Source organism: Rissa tridactyla, chromosome 3 (genome assembly GCF_028500815.1).
Source record: "Rissa tridactyla isolate bRisTri1 chromosome 3, bRisTri1.patW.cur.20221130, whole genome shotgun sequence".
Lineage (NCBI taxonomy): Eukaryota > Metazoa > Chordata > Aves > Charadriiformes > Laridae > Rissa > Rissa tridactyla.
The window spans coordinates 90,716,131-90,739,957 of record NC_071468.1 but is presented as its reverse complement, the minus strand read 5'-3'; the positions used below and the strand labels follow the sequence as shown (position 1 = coordinate 90,739,957).

At 38.6% G+C, this 23,827-nt stretch overlaps 1 protein-coding gene across 9 annotated transcripts in view; it reads right to left on the bottom strand.

The window, feature by feature from the left end:
- LCA5 (lebercilin LCA5) overlaps positions 1-23,275 on the bottom strand; it is a 60,249-nt gene extending 36,974 nt beyond the window's left edge. The window contains exons 1-9 of one of the 9 annotated variants that reach the window (XM_054195344.1): positions 23,177-23,275; positions 22,581-22,650; positions 16,049-16,432; positions 13,085-13,614; positions 11,430-11,567; positions 10,096-10,192; positions 8,788-8,933; positions 6,674-6,812; positions 8-4,850 (exon numbers count right to left, since the gene is read on the bottom strand). In XM_054195344.1, the coding sequence (XP_054051319.1) occupies positions 4,045-4,850; positions 6,674-6,812; positions 8,788-8,933; positions 10,096-10,192; positions 11,430-11,567; positions 13,085-13,614; positions 16,049-16,247 (2,055 nt within the window). In that variant the 5' untranslated portion in view covers positions 16,248-16,432; positions 22,581-22,650; positions 23,177-23,275 and the 3' untranslated portion in view covers positions 8-4,044. Of the gene's footprint in view, positions 1-7; positions 4,851-6,673; positions 6,813-8,787; positions 8,934-10,095; positions 10,193-11,429; positions 11,568-13,084; positions 13,615-16,048; positions 16,433-17,572; positions 17,797-18,666; positions 22,481-22,580; positions 22,990-23,170 lie in introns of those variants that run through there. The other 8 variants (XM_054195347.1, XM_054195345.1, XM_054195346.1 and 5 more) reach the window with 8 other exon arrangements.
- Between the last annotated feature and the right edge of the window lie 552 nt (positions 23,276-23,827).

The following is a 23,827-nucleotide window of genomic DNA, read 5'->3' as shown; positions in this document are numbered from 1 at the left end:
TAATCAAAGAGATAATTCGAAACAGGAGACCACGTTAAATTTGATCCAACAAAAGGGAATTTTATAAACGAGCAATGTCACCTGGGGCATCTCTTATGCTTAAAAGTTGTCATCTCGGAACAAGAGTAGGTCAGGCTTAGCGAAGCCATGCAACTCTGGGAACAAAACCTCCCTTCCTGCGATTGGCAGCACGATTCTCCCAATGGCGCTCGCTTCTGCCGTGTCAATTTTTGCTGGTCTCTGGTTTAGAGCGCCATGCAGAATTTGTTGCTATTTTCTTGAATAGCAAAGGCTCACTCAAAGCACTCTCTAGAGCCCAAGCATCAGCAAAAGCCCTGCTGATGCTCTTGTAGCCATTTGCCCCAAGACATTTCCCTGAACAAATTCCTACTCCTAATGTGCCAGATCAGATATTCTTTCACATCTCCTGACAGCGCAAATAGGCTCGGGGCTGGCTGGATTAGACCTTCTGTCTCAGGACCAGCAATGAACCTGCGGCTACCAAGTATCCCAAGCACATCCTATCCAAGCGCCCCCATTTTGGAAGGGCTATAGATTTGCATTTCACTTCTTTAGGCGTGTATGCAATAGGCGGAGCAAAATCAGAAACACAGGATTTATTAGGGTTCTGAAAAATTATTTTTTTTTTTTTCTTACTCTATAGCTAGCCCAAAGATGACGCAGATCTGACAAAAATATTCAATACATTGAAGCATTTCTCAGTTCACTTTTTTTACCACTGTAGTGTTCTTCAGGCTTCAGTTCAGAGTTGTGAAGGGCATCCCAAGTTCTCCTCCTACAGCTCACATCTCTTCTCCTGGATAAGAAAAGATCTGCTACGCTCCCCCCACCCTCCACCGTTTATCTCCTCTGCCAAAGAGAAAAATCTTTACTCTTAAAACTGCCTGTTTTCTCTGTCAGGTGAGCCCTGACACCTGACCACCTTCATCAGACGCTCCTCAGATACTTTTGTTTGATGACCACTCTCCTGGGATCAGAACTGGAAGACCAGTTTTCCTGGGACAGTAACAATCTCCCTGAATATTTCACTGTAACAGTTAATCAAACTTTAATGATCTTTTCCTGTTGGAATGGAGGAATTGCTCCCACCACCTTTGGTGGTTCAGAAGGATAGCAAAACGCAACAGATGTAATAGCCGTATGATCCAAACATCTAACAAACAGAATCTACAGCTGGACATAAACATCAAATCAGACACAAATCACCATCAAAGCATTTGTGACCAACTTTTTACCACAAAACATGGATCCTTTCACAGTCAATCAGGTGCTATTAAACAAACACTGCCACCGCTAAAAGCACCACGCAGACTACCTGGATACAGTAGTTAAGACCAGGGGTCAAGAGGACCACAGGGGATCTGTGTGCCCAAGCGTAAGCTCCACAGACCCTTTTAAGGCCTTGCAAAAGTTGTTTCCAGTCCCAGTCAGCAGAAAACTGTTACTCAACAGCAGAAACACTGCTTACAGATGTTAGGAGGACCCAAGGTTTCCCCCCACAAACAGAAGATTCCCTCTCAAAGAGCTGGCAACAATATTTGCATGCAAGTAACTCTAAAACTGGAAAGCGTATCAAGAAAAGAGACTAAGCTATAGTGATAGAGAGCAAGGAGGGAAACTATAGCTGTGATACTGTTCCCAGCAGATTAATTTGTTTTCACCTTCCTAATGCAGATACACCTTATTTTTTTTTTTGCGCAAGTCGCCACGGTGTCTGCTTCAGGAAGAGTCTGGTAACAGGATGTGAACATTTATGATGTTAAGAAGGGGCTGATAATAGGAAACAGCTTAGAAACTATACATTTGTAGTTGAAACAGCACGGCCTGTCAGTTCAGCACGACAGTTTGAATTTGCCAGATGTTAATGGGTTGACTCGCAAAGAAACAAAAAACAACCCTCCATACGCTACATGATCAGCAGCTACATCATTGTTTTATGCTTTAGAATCCTCAACCACAGGAAAGAAAAATAAAGAACCCATGCCAGCAGTGTCTTCAGGAGCAAAGTGCCTTCTAGAAGGGCAGCACCGAACCACACGCAGGACAAGAAAGGGAAGACAAATAACCATCTACTTACAGCCACCTACAGCGTTTACCTGCCTCTTACACCACAGAAGTCCTGCGTTGTCCTACCTCTTACACCACAGAAGTCATTGCGAAAGAGTAACGCAGATACTTGAATTCACTGTTGCTGGTCAGAATTGTCCTGATATCCTGACCATCTGCAAGCAAAACGACCCAGCTACATTCTGTAATATTATAATCAGTATAACTGGGATTTTAAGCAAGCAGGTGAACAGGAGTTGCTCTTTACTACAGGGTGCCTAGTGAGAATGCTGCCACACATTGGGTCTGGATCTGTGACTAATTTCCTTTCTGAATGGGGGAACAAACAAAGTTATTGCATGATGCAGACAGCAGCCTTTCTTTTCAGAAGAGCCATTGTGTTCAGAGAAATCTTGACTCAAAGCATCTTGAAATCACGAGAATTCTTCTCTGTACTTTAGTGTGTTTTGAATCAGGCTCATAGGGAGCATATCAGAGAGGCATTTCAAAAATCTCTTCTTCTAGTAAGGAATGAACTTCAACTTATTTTCTGTAATGCCTCTGCTAAATCCTTCATTGCCTACCTTTTTAATTTGTGTACATGGCACCATCCGGTGAATAACATCACTAGCAGTGTTACTACCAACCCCCCTCCCCCCCAGTATCAATAACATGATATAAAAATGTCAGAACTTTGTGTTAAGGATGATCTACACACAAAAATTTTACTCAACTCATTTAATAAAACCATTTTGTTAAAAAATGACTTAGTAATGATTGGAATTTCACATACAAAATTCAGAAATTACAAAAAATGGCATTATGTAATAAATATAATCTGAATATATGAGAAGAGTTAGACAAATTTGGTAGTAAGGTCTACTGAAAACCTACGCAGAAGACAGATCAGCTGTTCAGCTGTTCCTGAGTCAGTTGTGTTTCTGTTGATGTTCTTCTGAGACAACATGATTGCAGTGTAGAACATTCTCTTTCTACCTGAGCCTTTGTGCTAGGTACATCTCTTCTATCCATTTCATGACACTGATGTTACACATGCCTTCTCCTGACAGAGTTTTAAGAGGCTCTCCAAATGCCTGAGAAAGAAAATATCTGATGCCTAAAAAAAGTACTCCAAATGAAAAGCAGTGAACTGTGAGCAGCCTACAGGTAAGAACACCCCAACGCTTCCTATGCTGGCTAGCCAGAGATGCCCATCTAGTAGCTGCCCTGAATGCCAAGGCTGCCACATAAAAGCTTGCCGCCTTTCTTAGCCAACTCAGTCTGCAACAAATAATTGCAGAGTAATTGTGAGAAGTGTAATTTTACTTAACATACCATTACACACCAGTAAGTCTTAAAAAAAAAAAATTAGAGAGTGACTGCCAGAGAGAGAGGGCAAAGAACAAGTAAAGGGAAAGAGTGACAGAGAGAAGGGGCGGGCGGACAGAGCGAGTACCCAAGAGACAGAAGTGAGAGGGAGCATGACGGGGGCGAGACAGAGCGTGAGCAAAGGGCACAAGTGAGCGTAAGCCTTTACAAGTCCTTCCATTCCTATGGCATCCCTGCCAGCTCTGTGCTACCGAGCCTCTGGGACCCCAAGCCACAGCTGCACAAGTCACATGGTGCCATGTGGCAACAGTGACTGGGGCAAAAACGTCTTCTCCAATTGACTGAAAGGGCCAGCCAGCGCCTATCTCATCTATCAAAGTCCCTCAGGACACCGTTCCCTGTCTTTCTGCCAAAAGACCCACTGCCAGGTCTCCAATGTCTGTATTTGGATACTACATTTTAGAAGAAATTTTCTGCATATAGGCTGTTCTATCAAAGTGCATCTTTCCTCTATACATATACCCACTTATGTAAATTATTCCTTCATAAGGCTTTACAATATATCTGAAATGTTTCAATTCTGTATCTAATAAATATTACACAAAAATATTTTTTCTGTATTTACATTTGAAACACATAAAAATATGATCATTGTAAGACTACTTCTTCGATTTCATCTTCTAAAGAACCAAGGGTCTTAAGTCCTGGCTTGCTTGTAGTGTGTTGCAAACGGTGTCTGGTTAGGTTTCTTCCTTCACCAAAAAGGTCATTGTCTTCTTTTACTTTGACTTTACTGTTTTTATCGACAAGAAGAGTATTTCTAGAGTCCCAATCTATGTCAAGGGGTGTTGTATCGTTATTTTTAGAAAGAAGGATGGTACTGGCACTGCTTCCAAAGAGTTGTTCCATTAAATTCGACTTCTTTTCTTTCTTACTATTGCTATCTGCATTTTCCTTAACATTTTCTTCTAAGTTGTCACTTTTTTGAGTAAGCCAACTTGGTCTCCCTGATCCTTTCCCAAAGGAAGGTATGTAACTACCAAATGTTAACTCACTACTTAAATCTACGGTCCTTACATTTCGTTGCTTCTGCCCTTGCGCTCTTGTGGCATCATCCTGGCTGCCATCTCCAGGAAATCCATTCGTAACCCTCCCAGGAATCTCAAAGAATTGATTAGTTTTATCTTTTTTCTCCAGTGAATCAGATTTTCTTGCTGTATTTATGAGTGGTGCTTGGGAAGCAGGTCTCACGTTTGTTACATTTTGAGTTTCTCTATCAATTTCTTGCATTTTAGCAAGCAGGAACTCTCTTTTTCGCCGCTCTTCCAGCATTTCAGTGCTTTCTCTCTCTACTTCAGGTTTGTGGATTTCTGTCTCCATCTTTGTTTTCTCTTCTTTATCCAATAAAAAGCTGCTTTCTTTTTTCATCTTGTCATATTCTTCCCTTTCCCACTCTGCAGGAAATGTTTAAACATTATTTAAAGTGTTTTAGTTTTAAAATGCCTTTAAAAGAATATTTTTAAAATAATGCAAGCAAAAGCCATTGAGTTTTTCATACACTCTTCTATGCATAACGTGGTTTTCCTACTGCAAAAATAAATTCTTCAAAAGTGACAACTAAATTCACACCAGGTTCTCTGCTAAGATATGAAAGTTTACTGTCATCTTCCAAAGGGATTAGGACATTATCCATGTTTTAGAGTTTTCAGAATTTCATTTCTGCCAATTGCCTTCCCATTTCCCAGGTCTGAATGAAAATGAATACAAGATCACTGGTTTTAATAGTTCTGACTTGCACAGTTCTTTATTTTTCTTTGTCAGCATCACTGACCTCAGGACAGTTCTGGGATATGTGTTTTTGGTTTGGTTTTCATTTTTTTTTTTTCCATGAAGGGAACTATTCTTGTGAAGCTATCAGGCCCCAAAGTCATAGCAGTCATTACCAGTTTCAACTTGTGAATGATTTAAAATATACTGCATCTGCTGCACACAGAAAACACTTTCACACGAGCGTTCTGTGAATCACCACATGAACTCAATGACAGTGTCTGTGCAAATACCAAATGTCAGTTTGCACAGCCATAAAGGGACACCAAAAGGTACAAAACAGTAAAAAATTTCCAGATAGAAACTGCAAATACTTATGCGTACAAAAAAAGGAAGCTTCCCAAATACTTCTCTCTTCAAAATATTTTTCTATCCAGACAACAGACATGTGTTCGGCCAAAAGTTGAATACAACTACTTGGGCCCATCAACACACTTTATTCAAATTTCTGACTGACCTTTTCAAGAAGTTCCACGTTATCTATTGTACTTCAGATCAAGCTTACAGAAATAACCGCAACAGTTCAGTTAATATATTTAATATATTTTTTCCCCAGGAGCATATCGTTATACTAAGTGAAGTAAGGAGCCACCTTCCTGTATGTAAGGTGGGGAAAATATCAGCTTATACCGTAAGATGGGAAAGGAGGTCAGATTCATCCTACAGACACAACGGAGCAGATTCTTGGCTTGTGTAAGTTGTGCACTGATGCCAGTGGAGGCAGGAGATTTTACACAGAATTTACCTCTGAAAGCAGCTATGGATTTTTAGAATTATTCCTTGTCATCTAGAATGAGTGTTTCTGCTCATTAACTATAATCACTGAAAGAGTATTTTAGCATGGCAGGATGCAGTCCATCTAAAATACTTTAAAATATTAAGAGACTTATGAATGTAAGTCATTAAGATGGTGTGGAAATCAAATGAGTAAAAAAGCAATATTAAAATATAATGATAGAAAATGACATTTCTCAAATAGCCACACCAAACGATTCAGATAACCACAAAGGAAAAGAGAAACTACAATTTCAAGTGACACAAGTGAAGTAGATATGTACTGAAAAAACAGGCTGTATTAAGGAAAGCAGATTTGTTCTGTAATAGTAAAAATCTACTGCCTAGCTCAATAACATCTAGCAAGCCAGAGATAACATCAGCATTTGCCTGCTAAGTCATCCTTGTTTTGTAAAGCAAAATCTCTCAGGCTTCCATATTTTTTAGTGGACAGCATTTTTTGCTGCTGCATATTTAATCACAGCTGAATACAGGATACAGATTACTCTATATCCCGTACTTCTTTCTGATTCTCTTTGCATAATATAACTGAAAATAATTTTCCACTGTAGCGATCTCTGCAAAATCATTTTGCTCTTCTCACAAGAAACTAGCAGCCTCACTTGATTAGTATTCTATGGTGTATTTTCCAGGCTTCAGCTGCCTGTTTCCTTACCATCATGTAGCTTTTGAACTCTCTCCTCCAAAGCCTGTATTTCCTGAAAACGTTTCAGTTTCTCTTCCCTTTCCTTGTCTTGGTCTTGTCTTAGGAGGTCTGCTTGCTCTTTCCATTCTTTGTCTTGAGTTTCTTTTTCCTGAAATAAATTAATACAAAACTGAAACTGATGGGGGAAAATAATCAATAAAACAAACAAAATCAGGAAGTTTTATGTGATTCTGAAATCACATTACTGCTAAACACAAAAACGAGCAAGTCATCTAAACCAAACCAGCTTTGACAACCCAGGGGTTTGGCTCTAAAAATCTTCTCAGCTCTAACATAGTTTTAGGAACCAGAAGCAAAATGACCAGACAATCAACTCTATTCCGTATTACACATTTCAGGAAAGCTGCAGCTACAAGGTCATAAAGCAAAATTACCACTGTGTAAGCGTAGTTCTCTTTAGAAGTCAGAAGTTGTCTATGTCAAGGACTTTAATAGAAGGCCAGAGCCCACCACCTTATTCTTTTAACAAGCAAGCAATTAGTTACCCTCTATTTCCACAACCTGATCTTTTTACTCTAGTGAGTGGGTTGTAGATTCAGAGCGTTTCACGGGGGTACTTAAATTTATGGAGTATCAAGTAACAAACAGGGAAAAAGAAAAGATTAATCTTGGCTCAAAAATTCAGCTAGTGAGTGTATATACACATTTAAAAGGAAAGAACCTGCAGAAAAGATATTAACGGCAGCAGTAAAAATCACTAACACAGAAAAGAAGTGGCAATGAAGTGAAGAGAAAGCCAGTATAATCCAACATGTGCACGCTAACTCTGTAGCTTGTGCTTATTTTAGAGTAAAATAAGCGTCTAGATTGAAATACACTTCTAAGAAAAATAAGAGAAACAGTTACTACTTAATGAACAACAAAAATATAACTATTAGCTAAAACAACTTCACGTATTTTCCCTTCATGTAAAAGATTATCATCATTATATTAAAAAAAAAAAAACACCCCAAACAAACCAACACAAAAACAATTTCATAAAGAGATGGCAGCCAGGTATTTAAAAAGCTTGACTTAGAAAACTGATGAAAGCACAGGCTTCCCAAATCTAACTTACGTTACGTAAAGCAGTAGCCATAGCCATATACAACCTAGAGAGGTTTGTAACATGACATATAACTGGTACAAGCTGCACTTGTACCAACTGTGTGGTTCTAACTCAGTATGTGCTGGAAGAATGCATATATTAAACTACATCCACACTTACAGAAAGGATTTTGGAAGAGAGAATATATGAATGAAACAGTCATGAAAAAGCTTCAGCCCTGTCAGGAAGCCAGTCGTGACCATAATCAGAGCATTATTTCTGACAAATAGGCCTAGCCTTATGTAATCAGAATTTGTACAATTTGTACCAGAATCTGTATCATTCTGATTTGTAATACCTTAGAAATCTTTCTGATTTTGGCCTGAGGTCACAGAAGCATTAGCAATACTTCTAATGGTACTATTTTGTAATAAAAAGGGAAATGGAAAAACAACAAAAAATTCCAACCATATTCACAAAGCTGGAAAAACGACAGAAGAAATACCAGCACTATGACAATAAGAGGAAGTGTTAGATTTATGCATTGTGAAATAAATCTGGAAAGTAAAAGAAACCATAATTAAGACCAAAGCAAAAAGACAAGGCAGCCAGCACTGTTACAACAGATTCCTCAAATAAGCATTAGAAATAAAGAAAAGGGGAGAAAACCAAAATGAAGTCTTAAAAACTTCAAAGAAATGACAGTGGCAGAAAAAAACCCCAAATGGAGCTAATGATTATCAGTAAGACCTAGAATATGATGAACTAATGACAGTGGCAGAAAAAAAACCCCAAATGGAGCTAATGATTATCAGTAAGACCTAGAATATAATGAACTAAGTGTCACAAAAATGGAGCATGATATTTCTGTAAGGGTAGAGTTTCTGTTAAAGAACAGAATATTTTCTAAATTATATTTTCTATCTATTTATATTTGTATATTCCCACATAATTTCTAAAATACAAGCTCTGCATTAAACTTTCAGTCTGATAGGTGAGTTATCTGAAGCAAGTATCAAATTTTTATGGAACTCACTATTTTTGGAAGAATTCCTTCTTTCTTGTTTACTGTGTCACCACAGACAAGTTCTGGTTCTGGAAGAAATTCTACTGGTGAGAAATATCCACTGGTCTGTACGGCTTTTGTGAGCTGTGCACCTTTTTTAATATTTTGGTTGTTGCCTGTGGAAAATACAAACTAATCAAGTAATGCTTTCACTTGAAAATATCCCACAATATACCTATCTCTCATTTTTAATGATTTGCAGCAAAAATAAAAGACAGTATCAGAGCCAATGGAAGTGGAAAGCATTGACAAGTTTCACATAGTTGTTTTCAGCATCTGTAAAAGCTAATAAAAAAAATTGCATGCAAAACTTCTACTGAAAAAAAACCCCCAAAAAACCCACCTTAAAGCTACTTATAAAGACATTACAGTATAGTGAATATTTTTCAAAAAAATCCCCACAAAATATCTCATTCATCTTACTGTTTGTCACAGAAGCTACATGTAAAGAAGCAACCTCATAAAATTAAAATTCACTTGTTTGTATCTTTGAAACACATACACTTATCTCTATGGAATGACATTTTAAAAAATCTGAACCTTAAATAGAATAATAGTAACGTTATCTATAAAAAAAATGAGCAGCAGACAAACTGTTTGAAATGCTGGCATTAAATATTTAAAAGAGTCCCATAAATTCCTGCTTCTTCTGACAAGTAGATTCTACTGAGCGAGTGAAAATAGGTTAAATACATTACACACACACACATATATACACACATATTTATGGGGGTAGCATAAGGCTTGAGGCTGCCTTGTCACACCAGAAGAAATCACTGCACTGATACTTTTAGAAGATTATGTTCTGGGACATATGTACTCTTTGGGCAGGAAAAAGAGTGCAGCTCGTCTGACAGACAATAAATTTGAATTAGTAAAAAGTAAATAAAAAACATAACTAAAATATTCATAGCAGGGAAGTTACATATTTTTAAAGCTTCTGTACTTTATTGTCATATACATATTATCTATGATCTATTAGAGAATTTACTAAACAGTCTTCCCCTCCTCCTTTACCCAGGAACATCTGGTATGAAAGGAGTTAAGAATGCTGTTTGACGAAGTTCTGGGTTTTGGTTCTGCTGCAGTTACAGAATAGTCAAACAACGTGCCCTTCTTTGTAATCAGTGCTGTGTTGAAAGCAGTGCAAGAAAGTAAACGTTCTTGAACAAGCAGCGGTAGGGTCAAACACTGAATGGCATGAATGATATAACCTAGCAGAGTAATTTAAAAGTGTCGCTATTAATTTTTCTGCCTTTATTGTTTTATATAAGTTACCTCTTTTTCTTTGGATGATATCCATGTCTTTTCTTGGTGATACCTTCAACATACGATTAGCATATATATTTTTTGCTTCGAGTTCTCTTTCTTTTTCCTGTGAGTGAAAAAGGTAGGAATAACAGAGTAAGTTACTAATGTTTCATTTACTAGTTAATATAGCAAAGCTGCAAATTAAGTTAAAAATACATGTTGTAAATAGAACAGAGTAAAGCAATCAATAATAACTATGTCCAATGTTTTAAGGAGAATAATCACATTCTTAACTTTTCCTACGCTATAAGAAAGCAAGACAAAACTTCCCCCCTGAAAAAAACTCATTAGCAAAATAATCTTGAGGGGTGCAGGGAAGCATCTCTCCAGTGAAAACAAAACTAAATGCCAATGTTTCCATAAACTTGAATAAGACTTACAATGTAAGCATGGATTGCTAACTGCATTTTCAGTATTGTAAACATTTCAGTGCTAGCAATGTTACTTGTCACAGGGTGGGCCCGCGGCATCAGAGACATATTCTTCTTTCATTACATTTATTGAATAAAATACATAGAACAGTGAATTATCAGCAGTCATACAATAATGAAAATATTTTCAAAATATCAAACTCTCAACTAACAAGTCAGGCTTAAAACACTCTAAAAAAGTAAGTTTTTGAGTTAGTGATGCTACTGCTACTTGCTTGACAGCTAGTAAGGTGGTAAACTGGTGTATCTCCACTATCTAAATATGCATGAGACTTGGGGTTTCAAGGAAATTTTCCTAGAAAATAAGTACCTCAGTTCAAGTCTTATTTAATTTTTTTTTCTAAAGATAAAATGACTAGGTAGAACAATATTTTCAGTCCTGAAATTTAGAATTCAGGCAACGATGGAGTGGGGGGAGGCAAATAAACCTTTGCACAAATTTAGTAACACACGTGGGTATCACAAATACATGAAATTAATCTTTACACAAACCCACTGTAATGTAAGTACATTAGTAATATAAAGTACTGTAAATACCTGCAGATTTAATTTTAAAAATCAAGCCTTCAAAACCTAATTTTCCAGTAGATCTTGTGGTTTAATGGCAATGCTTGGTTATGTACTTGATCTTGCTTTTCTTAACTAGTGCTAACAATAATGATTAACACAGAGACATTCTTGTTATAAACACCGTAGGGTCAGAGCACAGAACATTTCAATTTAAAGCAGGAAAAGAACTCATATGTAGTATACAATTAAGTACGCATCAGAGAGTGCAATCACTGGTAAACTATTCAAACCTGATTACAGATAGTTCCAAAGATAAAATGCTAGAACATGGTTAGCAGCTTGTATTGCTTCACATTTTACCTTCAGCTTCTGATTAAGTTGATTAAGCTCTTCTTGGAGAACTCTATTTTCTTCTTGAACCTCATGCATCTTTTTTTTCTTTGAATGTAACTCTCGTTGAAAACTGCTACCACTTAATTCAAGATTTTTTTCCAGATCCTTCAATTAAAATAAAATAATATTTTTTTTTAATAATGGAAGTACTTTTTTTTTAACAAATTACAGTAAACCAGTGTTTTGGATTCAGATATTGGCTCCACCATTGCTGTAACACTAAATACATTTAAACCCTTAATCCTAACTTTGAGGGGGCAGACAGGGCACCTGCAAATGCTGCAGCTCATCCTTCTGGAGTATTGAGAGGTGATTTGAGGACATAATGGGAACACACTACTTTCTGCAAGGCTCTTGGCGCAATGGACCTCCCCATCTCTTAAGACAAATCTCAAACTGATGGTTAAGAAACAGAATGCCTCCCTCAAAGTGCAGGATTAGAAGAATACAAGAAAAAAAATTTAACCTTTCTACTAGAAACAAATTTGTCATCATGCTTTCCTTCACACACCCTCACCTTGCAATAGTTGTTTTAAGTGAACCTGAGATGATGAGAGAAGGAAAAAAAGTGTAAGAAAAATCCCTTACTTTTTAGAGCATGATTCATTTTCACATTATTCAATACTACAAACGTTGAAATACCTGATAATAAAACTACAGATGCCAGATAGTGACACTACAGGGTGAGGTGATTTAGGTAGCTCAGCAGTTTATATCTTGGTATTTATTTTATGAAAGCCTAGTTTCCAGATTAATCCTTTGTATTTCCAGATCTATTATCTCTGTAATGTAATTTAGGTCTAATTACTAATATAGACACTAAATTTTAAACACCATTTTAATGACCAACATAATTTCAGCTAAAAATAGTATTACATACAGCTACCAACAGTTTAATAGTGGCAACACAATTATTTCTAAATAAGATGAGGTTTTAGACATGTTTTACAATGTAGACGTGTTTAGACAGGCTTACAAAGATGTAAACATTTCTGCTGAACAAAATTAAAATATATCGCACAAAATTCCTAAAATGCATACCCATAAAACATTCCAAAGCTCATTTTGGTATTAAAAAAAAAATTGCTGTAATTTTGTTCAGCTCAGCTCTCAGATATGCAGAATAGTGGACAATCAAACACTGCATGAATGCAGTTCACAAAATTGAAAAAGAATTACTATACGTATGTTTTTTAGAATTTTCGTATACAGTTCCCTAAATAGCCAGTCAATATTTAACAAATGCTTCCCCTCCCAGATGATAAATTAGATTGCATGAAGTTGTATTATAGATGCATGCATTTCTGAAACATTATTACTAGTTATAAAAACACTTAAAAGCACATGTCCACAGTACATATTCTGACAAAATACCAAGAATTTTGTACTTAATTTAACAATTTTGTATATAATTTGTAAATAGAAATTTGAATGCACAACTACCAAGTATGTAAGTATATAATCACCTCAGAAATAATTTACTTGATGCTACTTATGTGTAAAAACAAAAAAAAGAACATTTTTCTATTTGCTCCACAACTGTGAAAAAATACAATTCATGAAGCTCACTATGGTAAGAAATATCTGTACCAGAATTTCTTACGAAAAGAAAGTCATCTCACCTTAATTCTTTTTTCACTCTCCTCTAGCCTGCTCTCCGCGTAGGCTAGTTTCTTTGCCAGGTCATCTCTTTCGGCAAGGTGCTTATCTGCAGACAGTTTTTTCAGTTTCTGCAAGACAGTTTTTGTTCTGTACAGTTCATCTTCCGAATCTTTCAGCCGTCTCTCAGTTGCACGTTCTCTCTCTTGAGATTTTCGTAGGCGCTCCCTTAATATTCTAATCTCATTGTTGTGCCGAGCAAGGAGCTGAGAAATTTCGTTTTCCGTATCTTCAAACTTATTCAAGGCTTTCTCCTGCCTGTGCTGAAGCCTCTTCAGTGCCCTGTTTTCCTTCTGCAGCTCATCTAGTTTGATGTGGAGTTCAGTCAGTTCATTTCGGAGCTCATTGATTTTCAGCAGCCTAGCAGAAAGAACTCTTTTTGTAACAAGATCTATATCTTTTGCAGGAGAATCCCTAGTGAGGCTCTGAGAACGGAAACCCCATTGTGTCCCTCTTTTGCTTGGTGCATATTTGGAACCCAATTTCTTTGTGGCTAAGAAAGGAAAAATAAAAAGCATGTTTACTATAAGACAATGCAATTTGTCTATTCAGACATCCTTCTTGGAATAAAGCTCTGCCTGAAAAAATTTTACAATACTTAGCAGAGATTGCAGCTTTCAAACCAGACAATAAAAGGCACATATATGATAGACTTATGTTCCTTTTGATAGATAAAAAAAAAATGGAGATTTATGTTTGTGATCTACTGTAAGAGGTAATATTTGCAGCCATAAACATAGGACCACTGTAAAGTAATCATCTGCAAATTGTATCAGAAGCAACACTCATATTTTGTTAATATTTGATGATGTTTATTAAAATGTTTTAGAAATACTGTACTCTTATGCATACAATATTATCAAATGCTTTTAAAATGGCAACAATTAGCCGAGCATTAGCTAGTTATGTATTATGCAAGATGTAATTCTCTCAGACAAATGCAGTAGTATTTTCAAATCCAGCTGCCATGCTTACAGACAAAACAGCAGATTTCAAAGGCTCAATGCAAAAAGCCTCCAAAGCAAAATTAAAAATCCCATGAAAATTCAGTTCTTACGTTAATAGTTTATTCTTGTATCACAAGTTATTTTTCACAGAGTATCCGTATCTGATTACTAGCATGCATCACTCGCATTCCTTTCTAATATTATTATTTTATTATCATCGCCATAGATAAAAACTAAACATTTTGTTTCTACCTTATTTGCCTCTCAAGGAATGACGCTTATAATTCACAAAAAATATCTCTTAAAACAACTGACTATATAGAGAGTGCATAATTCATTAAGGTACAGCAGTGTTCAGAGGAAAGATACTGAGCAGCAGCTTATAATTCAGGTTTGAAAGCTGGGATACAGCAATAGTGCAGCTACCTATACACAGACAGTGAGCGTGTGTGACAGCAAATTCTTCCGACCCTTTGGCATTCACCATGTTTCTATTCTACAGACAATATTTTACAGCCAAAAAAACCCAGCTTTAAAATATTTTCTTATAATTTCCTCTAAACATTTTGCACAAATACTCATTCGTTTTCTGCATAATGCTCTTTTTTTCCCCACAGCTTGGGCAAACAAAAAGAAGGGGTTTGTTTCCCTTTACAAAAAATACTTATGTCACATTCAGGTGTGAAAAGATTATTTAATACATGCACTGCAGGAATGATGCCACTCCTATGACCAACTAAGAGAATTCTCATTAACCCTGGACTTCCAACCCCTTCAAGAATTTCTCCACATTTAGGGCAGAACAGAAAATTCTGATACCAAGTTTGCACTACGGAAGAATAGTGTCTTTCAAGAACAACATGACATTCACAATACCTTCATGGAATAATTGTGTTCAATTATGACTATGTAATCAAAGAACTAGTCATTTGTTTGCCCCCTCCAAATTAAATAGCACAATTTTTGTTTCCCAGAAAGCTAACCCATGACTGCTATGGACAAGATGCCACCGGTTGCACCAGGACACCAACACTGTCAAGGATCTGAAGAGATATGCCCCCTGGGCAACTTCAGTATTTATGGTTATATCTTCTAGCGCGCTCTAGGTCATAATGTTGGCCAAATCATTCATACAGTATCAAGCACCTAACGAATGGAATAGAGCACTTGCCTGAGAAAGGCAAGATATGCTCCGACTTCACCAGAAAACGTGTGCAATTATTTAGAACAAGCTGTCAAAGTATGGCAGAGAAGCTTCACACCCCTACTTCAGCCCAGGACCTGTATAACCATTCTCTCCCCTTTGTAGGGATGTTCACTTCCCCACAATCTCAACCAAGAAAGCACCTTATGTAGGTGAGCTGTGTGTGAGGGAGCTCAAAGTGTTACTTCATCTCAAATTGGAGGTATTTTACCCACAAGGAAGGACTAGGAAAAACTTTCTTTTGAATTTCCACATTAACTTTCACCAAATGCATTTTCTCTGTCTTACCACATTAGGGGTCTTTTGTTTGTTTTTTTGAAAGTACCCAGTATTACACTGTAAAGCTTAGTCAACTAGACTTCCACAAGATGGATATCTTTAAGGGTATTTTGTCAGAGAAATGTTAACAATCGTCTCTCTTTTACTGACTGCATAGTAAAGACTTGCCTTGAGTCCTTGGCCTCGAGTCTTTTTGTCAAAGACAGAAAGAGAGGATCATCAGCATGATTCAACAAAAGGCTAGTATAAGAGCCAAACTCACTTGTTGAGAAAAATAGGAATAATTCTGAAAATGACCAAAAATCCTCCTAATACAGGAACAGGTTAATTTCAGTTTTCAACAGAGCAGTTACAGTCTACCTGCCATCTGTAGCATAATTCACATGAACCTTATTTGTAGACTCTTAGAATGGTAGTTTCCCACTTTTATTTCAGTTTTCAAAGATAATTAACTCTTTAGAGCAGTTACAAAGCAGCAGTTTCTGCTATCTACCTACCTTGGTAGTGTACAAGGCTGTTTGAAGTTTGTGTTTTGTGATCTCTTTTTTCTTGGCTTGTAGACGGATAGCTTAGTGTTGGCGACTGGCCAGATGAATGAGATGCATTATCTTCATCTGAATAATAGGAGTCACTATTTTTATCCCCATCTGATTTCCTGTCGTGTTCAGAATCTGGGCTCCTTACTCTTTCTCCCATTTTTCAGATTTAACCGCTTCCCAGATTTTTCTCAAAGACTGTTCATTTTGACACAAAGGACTTTTCAGTTGTCACAATGGCAGCAGCTGGATTATTTCCTTGGATTTATCATCTTCATCTCCAAAGCATGAGATCTTTGCAGTTCAGTTCAGCAAGCAGTTGTTATTATTCAGAATGCATTTTTTCTGTAACAATTTAGAGAGATGAAAAAAGTGAGAATGGTTTTGCTGTTAAAGATAGGTAAAAAAACCTGTAAAATTATTCAGGATTCCTATAACCTTTTGCCATGTGCTGTGCTACATTAGCCTTATTATTTATATTAAATGTAACAGACATCCCTCTAGGAATGCTACTAGTATTATACTCAGTAGTTTGAGGCGCTTCATCCCCAAAAGAGAAATAAGAAAATTAACACGGCTAAATCTAGAATAAGGAATTACTCCCAGGTTAGACAGCAGGGAAAAGCATTTGGAAAAACAAAACAGAAGACAAGTGAAAGCTTGGCACTATTCAGGAAATAATGTAAACCTATTTAAAAGCTTTTTAACCAAATAAACTAACAATTTATTTGTGTAACTAGAATTGAGATATTTGTAGAATTTGACTAAATCTTCCGTGTCTCTATTTCTGACACTCCAATGATGTTAAATAAATCCCTTTTCCCATTTGCCTGGAGGACATTCTGTCCCTAACTGCTAATGAGACTGTACCTATATATCACAGTCTTTGCCCCGGAAAGTAATCTCGTACCCTACATTTAGTGTTTCATGCCTTCAAGAACTGGTAGGAGCACACAAATTTGTGTCACGTGCTTTATAGGAAAATGCAGATATAGCCTTTTGGGGTTTTCATATCTGCTAAGAGAGACCGCAGTGCTGGTATACGGTAAACATTATATCCGCAGCAGGTACAAACCGAGAAGGACTACTCCTGCAGCAAACTGAAAAATCCCCTAATCTCAAAGTAAAGTGACCTTATTTGCATTTTTGGAGACACTTCCTGAGAATATAATGGAACAAATGTATCTAAAATTTTCCTCACCTTCCCAGTGAAAAGAATTTTCTCATCAGTTTAAGAAGTATTTTACTGTCTATGCTCAGCCTCCCATGTTTTTTGTCTCTCTCTCAAGCTTATTTCACCATCTATCTCACTTCAATCCAACTTCAGGACATCAAGCATCTAATGGGTGAATAGACAGGACTTGCATCAGAGGCCATCAGTTCTGCCTGTTGAGTGACAGAAGCTCCTAGCCCATTTCTAAATGGTAAAGCAAACTACACACAAAGAATTGAGCAGCTTTCAATCATAACTCTTTTACAACATACCTGTAAATGAGCTGTAAGCTTTTCACTATATTATTTCCCAATAAAATAAACATAGCATGCTTCTCGGCCTTCTATTCCACTGTCTATACATGGAGAATTGCATAGTCAAGGAGAACAGAAGTTTCAGCTCCCAAGACAGGCTTCGTTACAAATTGAAGTTTTCTGGCCTAGTTCACTGTCAGCACAACTGTTTCAAGTGACTGGAATCCATTTGCCCTCATAATCTATACAGAAGGAATTAGAGGATTAAATATTTCTAAACTGGGCAGCTGCTGGGAAATTAATACTGAATTATTTGGAGGAGAGTGTCTGTCTTTACCTGGGGAGTAACTTTTCAAAATAATGTTTTTTAAGCACCTAAGTATTTTTGAAGTGGTTCAAATAAATCACGTGCCTAAAACTTATGTCAGAGAGGATTCTGATGAAAACTAAAATGGCACTGCAAAGCTCAGAAAGAAGACAAGCTATGCTTGAGATCACTTGTCCTAGAGATGGAAGGTATTGGTTATTGTGAACATTCAAACGATCAGTAATGACTGTTCTTTTTTCTTCTGAAATAATGCAGTTATTAAAGATATTTCAAAAGTATATACCTAACCATAATTGTATTACCTTGTTTGTCTTTAAGTGTAATGAAGATCCTCAGATATGTTCATAAATGCAAAACTAAGATCATGTAAGATTATTAGAACATATCAGGGTGCATCACTACTCCCAAACAGCTCCACTCCCGAGTCCTGGCCTCAAAAACATCTGCACAGAATATATGTTATTTTTCTCCCTGAAGAGCAAACCAAGACCAAACTGAAACACAGGCAGAATTTTGGGGACAACCTGTTCTCTAGAGGGTGCATAGGCAAGACTGCATCAGTTCTGTCTCCACAGGACAGAATCTCAGGGAATGCAAAAAATATAAAATAAAATATAAACTAATATATTTAAATACTAAAATAATATAAAATATAAAAATAGTACTCTGTAAGGCTGTAACACAGACCTCATATTATTACAGTCATCCTGACTGAAAAAAATTTTCCAAACAGTAGTCGTGTTTGTAACCCACATAAAGTGTGGTGTTGTCAATCATCGAATACCTGGCTGGAAGGGACCTTAAGGATCACCTGATCCAACCTTTCTTGGGAAAAGTACAGTCTAGACAAGATGACCCAGCACTCTGTCCAGTCGAATCTTAAAAGTGTCCAATCTTGGGAAATCCACCACTTCCCTGGGGAGATTATTCCAATGGCTGATTGTTCTCATGGTGAAAAGTTTTCCTCTTGTGTCCAATCAGAATCTTCCCAGGAGTAACTTGTACGCATTACCCCTCGTCTTTTCCATGTGACTCCTTGTAAAAAGGCAGTCTCCACCTTCTTTGTAGCCACCCTATAAATATTTGTCTCCCCTGAGCCTTCTTTTCTCAAGGCTGAACAAACCCAGTTCTCTCAGCTTTTCCTCATAAGGCAGGTTTCACAGTCCTTTGATCATCTTGGTGGCTCTTCTCTGGACTCTCTCCAGACCGTCCCCATCTTATTTGTATAGCAGGGATCAAAACTGAACACAGTATTCCAGGTGTGGCCTGACAAGCACTGAGTAAAGTGGGATAACAACTTCATTCTCTCTGTTGGTGACGTCCTTGTTGATGCGACCCAGCATCCTGTTGGCTTTCTTCATCGCAGCAGCACACTGTTCGCTCATACTGAGCTTGTTGCCCACCAGGACCCCCAGGTCCCTTTCCACAATGCTGCTCCTCAGCCAGGTAGATCCCAGTCTGTGCTGGACTCCTGGATTACGTTTTCCAGGAGTCAGGCTCCAAAGGCTCCATTTCTAGCTAACAACATGGACCACAAAACCCGTCAGACTTTGTCTGAACTCATCTTGGGTGCCTGGAGCTTTGCTATAGCTTATTTAACTGCAACAAAACTAGTTAAGAACCAGGGGACTTATCTAATTTGTTTGAGCTTTTTGCTTCGTACAAGTGTCTACCACCTACATTTATGTTTATAACTAACAGACAGCAATAACAAGAAGTTTGTGCAAAAATGCAGCAGAGGAGTACAGGTATGGGTGACTGCAGGGGCCAGAAAGCACAAACACAGGACAATACTGGACCCCCGTAACAGCTATAACAGCCCACCTGTGCTTAATTACTGGTCACCGACAGGATGCAGTCTTGGGAGCTGGGTAAAACCAGTTTTTGAGGCAACATATAGAACAAAGAACAAGTACTCAACATATGTAAATGACTCCACATGTAATAAATTCAGATGTAATGTGGAATCATGAATCAATGAACAGAGTTGAACAGAACAGAATAGAATAACGAGCAAGGTGCACAGTGTGTTAACAAGGACACAAAAATGATCCCAAATGGACCCAAGGCAAGGAGAAAGAAACCATCACCATTCTCCCCCTGGCAGGGAAGGATTTGGGATACTGATGACTTGCTGTAAAGAATTCCCCCTGCCAGCTGAAGCCAGCCAAGTCCCAGAGGGAGAGTGGGTGGGTGAAGACAACACCAGAGAAAGGGTTTGGCACTAGAGCTTGTGCCTATATCATCATCACTGTATATAGCTTGAACTGTGTTAGTATCTGGACTAATAGTAAGTCTTCGATTAGCCCGTTAAGATTTTAGTTAGACTAACAATCAGTTTTTGGCTCTGCATCTGTGTTCCCAGTTTTGTTCCTAACAACAAGCTGAATAAAACAAACTGCTGGGAATTCAAGCAACCTAGTCTGTGACTTGGATGCAAGTCTGTCCCAGGGCCACATGTAGCATCCAGAGGAGTCCTCCTGGAGCGGGCACATCAGTGTTAGAGGCACCACCACTTCTAGAGGTGTTAACCAAGCCCTGTGTGGAGGCAGGGATTATGCTATGGGGGCGATTACACTATCTCCAACAGTGTAAATATCGCCAAGGTACACCCAAATTTTTTCTGCCTTCAGGACACAGAAGGACAGAAAGAAATCATCATGCACAGACTTTTTCTTGAGAAGAAAAACAATTATGAATGAAAACAAATGGGTCTGCATTTAGGGGAAAAAAAGAAGCGCCTACAATTCAATCATCAAGGTGTCTAATTATATATACAAAGCAAGAACACTCACTTTCATTTACTGGCTTAAAACTGATCAGTTACTTTATAGTCCCACAAGTGTTCACTGAAGAGGTAATAATTTTTAAGAATGTTTTTCATAACTGACTGTATTTCAAACAGGCAAATTGTAAGAACTAGAGGATTAGGATTAGCCATTGTTTCTGTACTGATAATCCCCACTTTTGAGAATATTTTGCTAAGTATCATTTTGACATATAGCAACATAAACGAACGGTAATTTGTGATGCATTCTGGAAGTACTTTGAAAAGCAATGGACTGAAAACAAATTGAAAAAGGTGAACCAATAAAAGCTTCCTTGAGACATCGCCAAAAACATTTTCTGAATCTTCAGATGGTTTTCAGGTTTATAAATTGGTAATATTATCATAATTTCTATACAAAACAAGAAACCTTAGTCTATCAAGCCTTGCCAAATCCAGTTTTCCACCAGTTTATAATGTAGCTTGATTAACATGAAGAACACACAGTTCATCTTGAGAACGAATGAATCACTAGGATATTTGAGTTTTACTTCAGTTTGCCTAAGGACTGTGTAATTAAGAAGCGCTTTGGTTCATTGACTTTTCAATTGTTACCAGCTAGTTTGAGTTGATTATAAAATAAGTTCAACTCGTGTAAGATCCACAAAGATACCTATTTTCCCCTGGTACATTTTATAAGTTTGTGAGGAGTGAAACATGGGGCGTCAGCAGTGGGTCTAGTAAGCTCCCTCCTACCCCCAAAACCCCAAGCCTCTCCCTCTAACAGCTCCACTCATGCTTTTAGAAGCCTCATGCATCAAGATCAGATGAGTACAGAACAGATGAAGTAAATCTGGGACTCGTACAAACTTTAGAAACAGTTTTGTTTCCAGAATTTCTTACTCCTTCACTTCAGCAACTTCTACTATTGCTATTATTTACATATTTTGTATTGAAAACATGCTTATTATTGCAAAAACCAGTCAAGCTCCAGGTCACTGCGAAGGATGTGACAGACATAACAGGGAACACAAAGCAACTGCAATGGTGACAGAATACTGTCTCCCTATCGCTTCTAAGTAAATCACAGAAACAGAAATTGAACTACTGTATTACAGATATTAAGCAAAAGAGAGAAAGGTAAATTACTGAGTAATTCTTCTCTTAAAGTACATCTGGAGCCTAGTTCTGTAATGCAAGACTCATAAAACTTTTTAAGTCCTTTTCAATCATAATACCCTTCTAAGAGCAGAAGCAGCTAGATGCTTTTACTGGTAGCCACATGACACTTCCTGAGCACAAATACTGACCTCTAATGGTCCACTCAGTTTTTCTACTTATTCTGAGAGACAGACAGCACAAGAAAGAGCCAGCTTCAGGCAAGTAAAAAAGCATCAATCCAAATTATTAAAGTACTGAATTTAAGAAAAAAGAATAACTTCAAAAGAAATTAAGTCTCCCTCCTCTTCCTCCACCCATCTTTTTCACATACAAATACTGTAGTTTTTCCAGAAAATAGAGGAGCAAAATAATTTACTTGTTCACATCAAAATATACGCGCACTAAAGAGGTTCTAGTGAGGAGCAAATATTTTATTAGGGAAGCTTTCTGCAGCTGCTGACTTAACTGTAAGCATCTCTTCTAGGTTTACCAGCTTCTGGTGAATTAAAATGCTATGTGGTTTTAAAAGACAGTGTTAAATTTATCTGGCTCTGCGACAGTAATACTTAGCGTTACTTTCAGCAGCAGATCTCAAAATTAAAAAGTTGCTATAAGTCCCAGGTCAGAGATGAAGAAACAGTCGTCCAAATAGGTAATACACAGGCCAGTCCTACAACCAGGAAAAGAGATTATGTTTCTAAATCCTCTACCAAGGAGTCCCATGCTGTTGTTCATATTTCCACCTATACTTCGTGTGTATGTAGACTTACCTAGTTCAACTTAGCCATTCCCGAAAGCAGCTCTCCAGTTCCCAAACCGTAAGCAAGGGATTTTCCTTCACTGGGGAGAAGATATTAAGGAACACATAGAACATTACTTTTAATTAACGCTTTTTAAAACAGCTAATGACTACACGTGAGAGTACATTTCAAGTGCAACCATTTAACCCTAAAATAAATGACTTCTTAGGAAAGGGACCGACCACTTGTGGCCCAGCACACACTGCTTTTTGGAAGGCCTGCTGCTTGAGACCCGCCAGCGCTGGGGACAAGGCCTCTCCTCCGCGCCTGAACTCCAACGCTGGGAGTCCCGGGGCCCAGCCGCCTTCCCCGCTACTTGCCCCGGGACCAAGCCGGTCAGCCCGGCTCACAGCAGCACGTCGGGAGTAAGATCCGCAGCTGCATATCCGAGCCCTCCCCCGCCCCCAGCCCCCCTGAGGCAAAGCCTAGGCCTGGGCCTAGCCCCGTGCCCGCTCCCAAGTCCCACAGCCCCCAGGAAGAACGCCCCCGCCCCAGCTACTGCTGCTGCTCCTCCCTCCGCCCCACGACACCCCCACCGGGCCCGGCCTGGCCCCACACACCGGTACCTGCCCGCCCGCCCACCGGGCGGACGCGCCGGCGGTTGCCGCGCTACGCTTAAAGAGGCGACTGCCAGCGGCTGCCCCGGCAACGGGGCGGACAAGGAGGCGGGCTCTTGTCTTTAGCCATTGGCTACCCAACCTGCCACCTCGACGGGCCACAGCGGCTGATTGGTACGAGCGGCTGGCGGCGGCCGGGAGGCAACCTCTCTCCTCATTGGTGGGAGGCTACATTCTGGCTGCTGATTGGTTAAAGCGCTGCAGGGGGGACTGAGGGGGGCTCAACGCCCTGACGCCGCCATCTCGGGTTTGAAGGGGCGGGTGGGTGTAACCGAAGGAGGCGACAAGTGCGAGGTTAGAGAGGCACCCAGGAGGGCGGGGGATAAAGGCAGCAGCCCACCTTTGAGCAGGTACACGTAGCTTGGTAATGAGCCGTCCCCCTCATAACCCCTCCAAAGAGAGGGGTCAAGGGAAGCCTTGGGTGGCCTCGGGCCCTTACCATCATCTGGGGTTTGAAAAGGAGGCTTTGGGTTCAGAGCAACATCTGGGAGTAAGGACTGATAAGACGTGACAGCAAAAGGGGAAAAAAAATACTCTTGGCTTTAATATTTAAGTAGCATGGGAAGCTAGGTGAATAACCAATATATGACAGCTTTTATG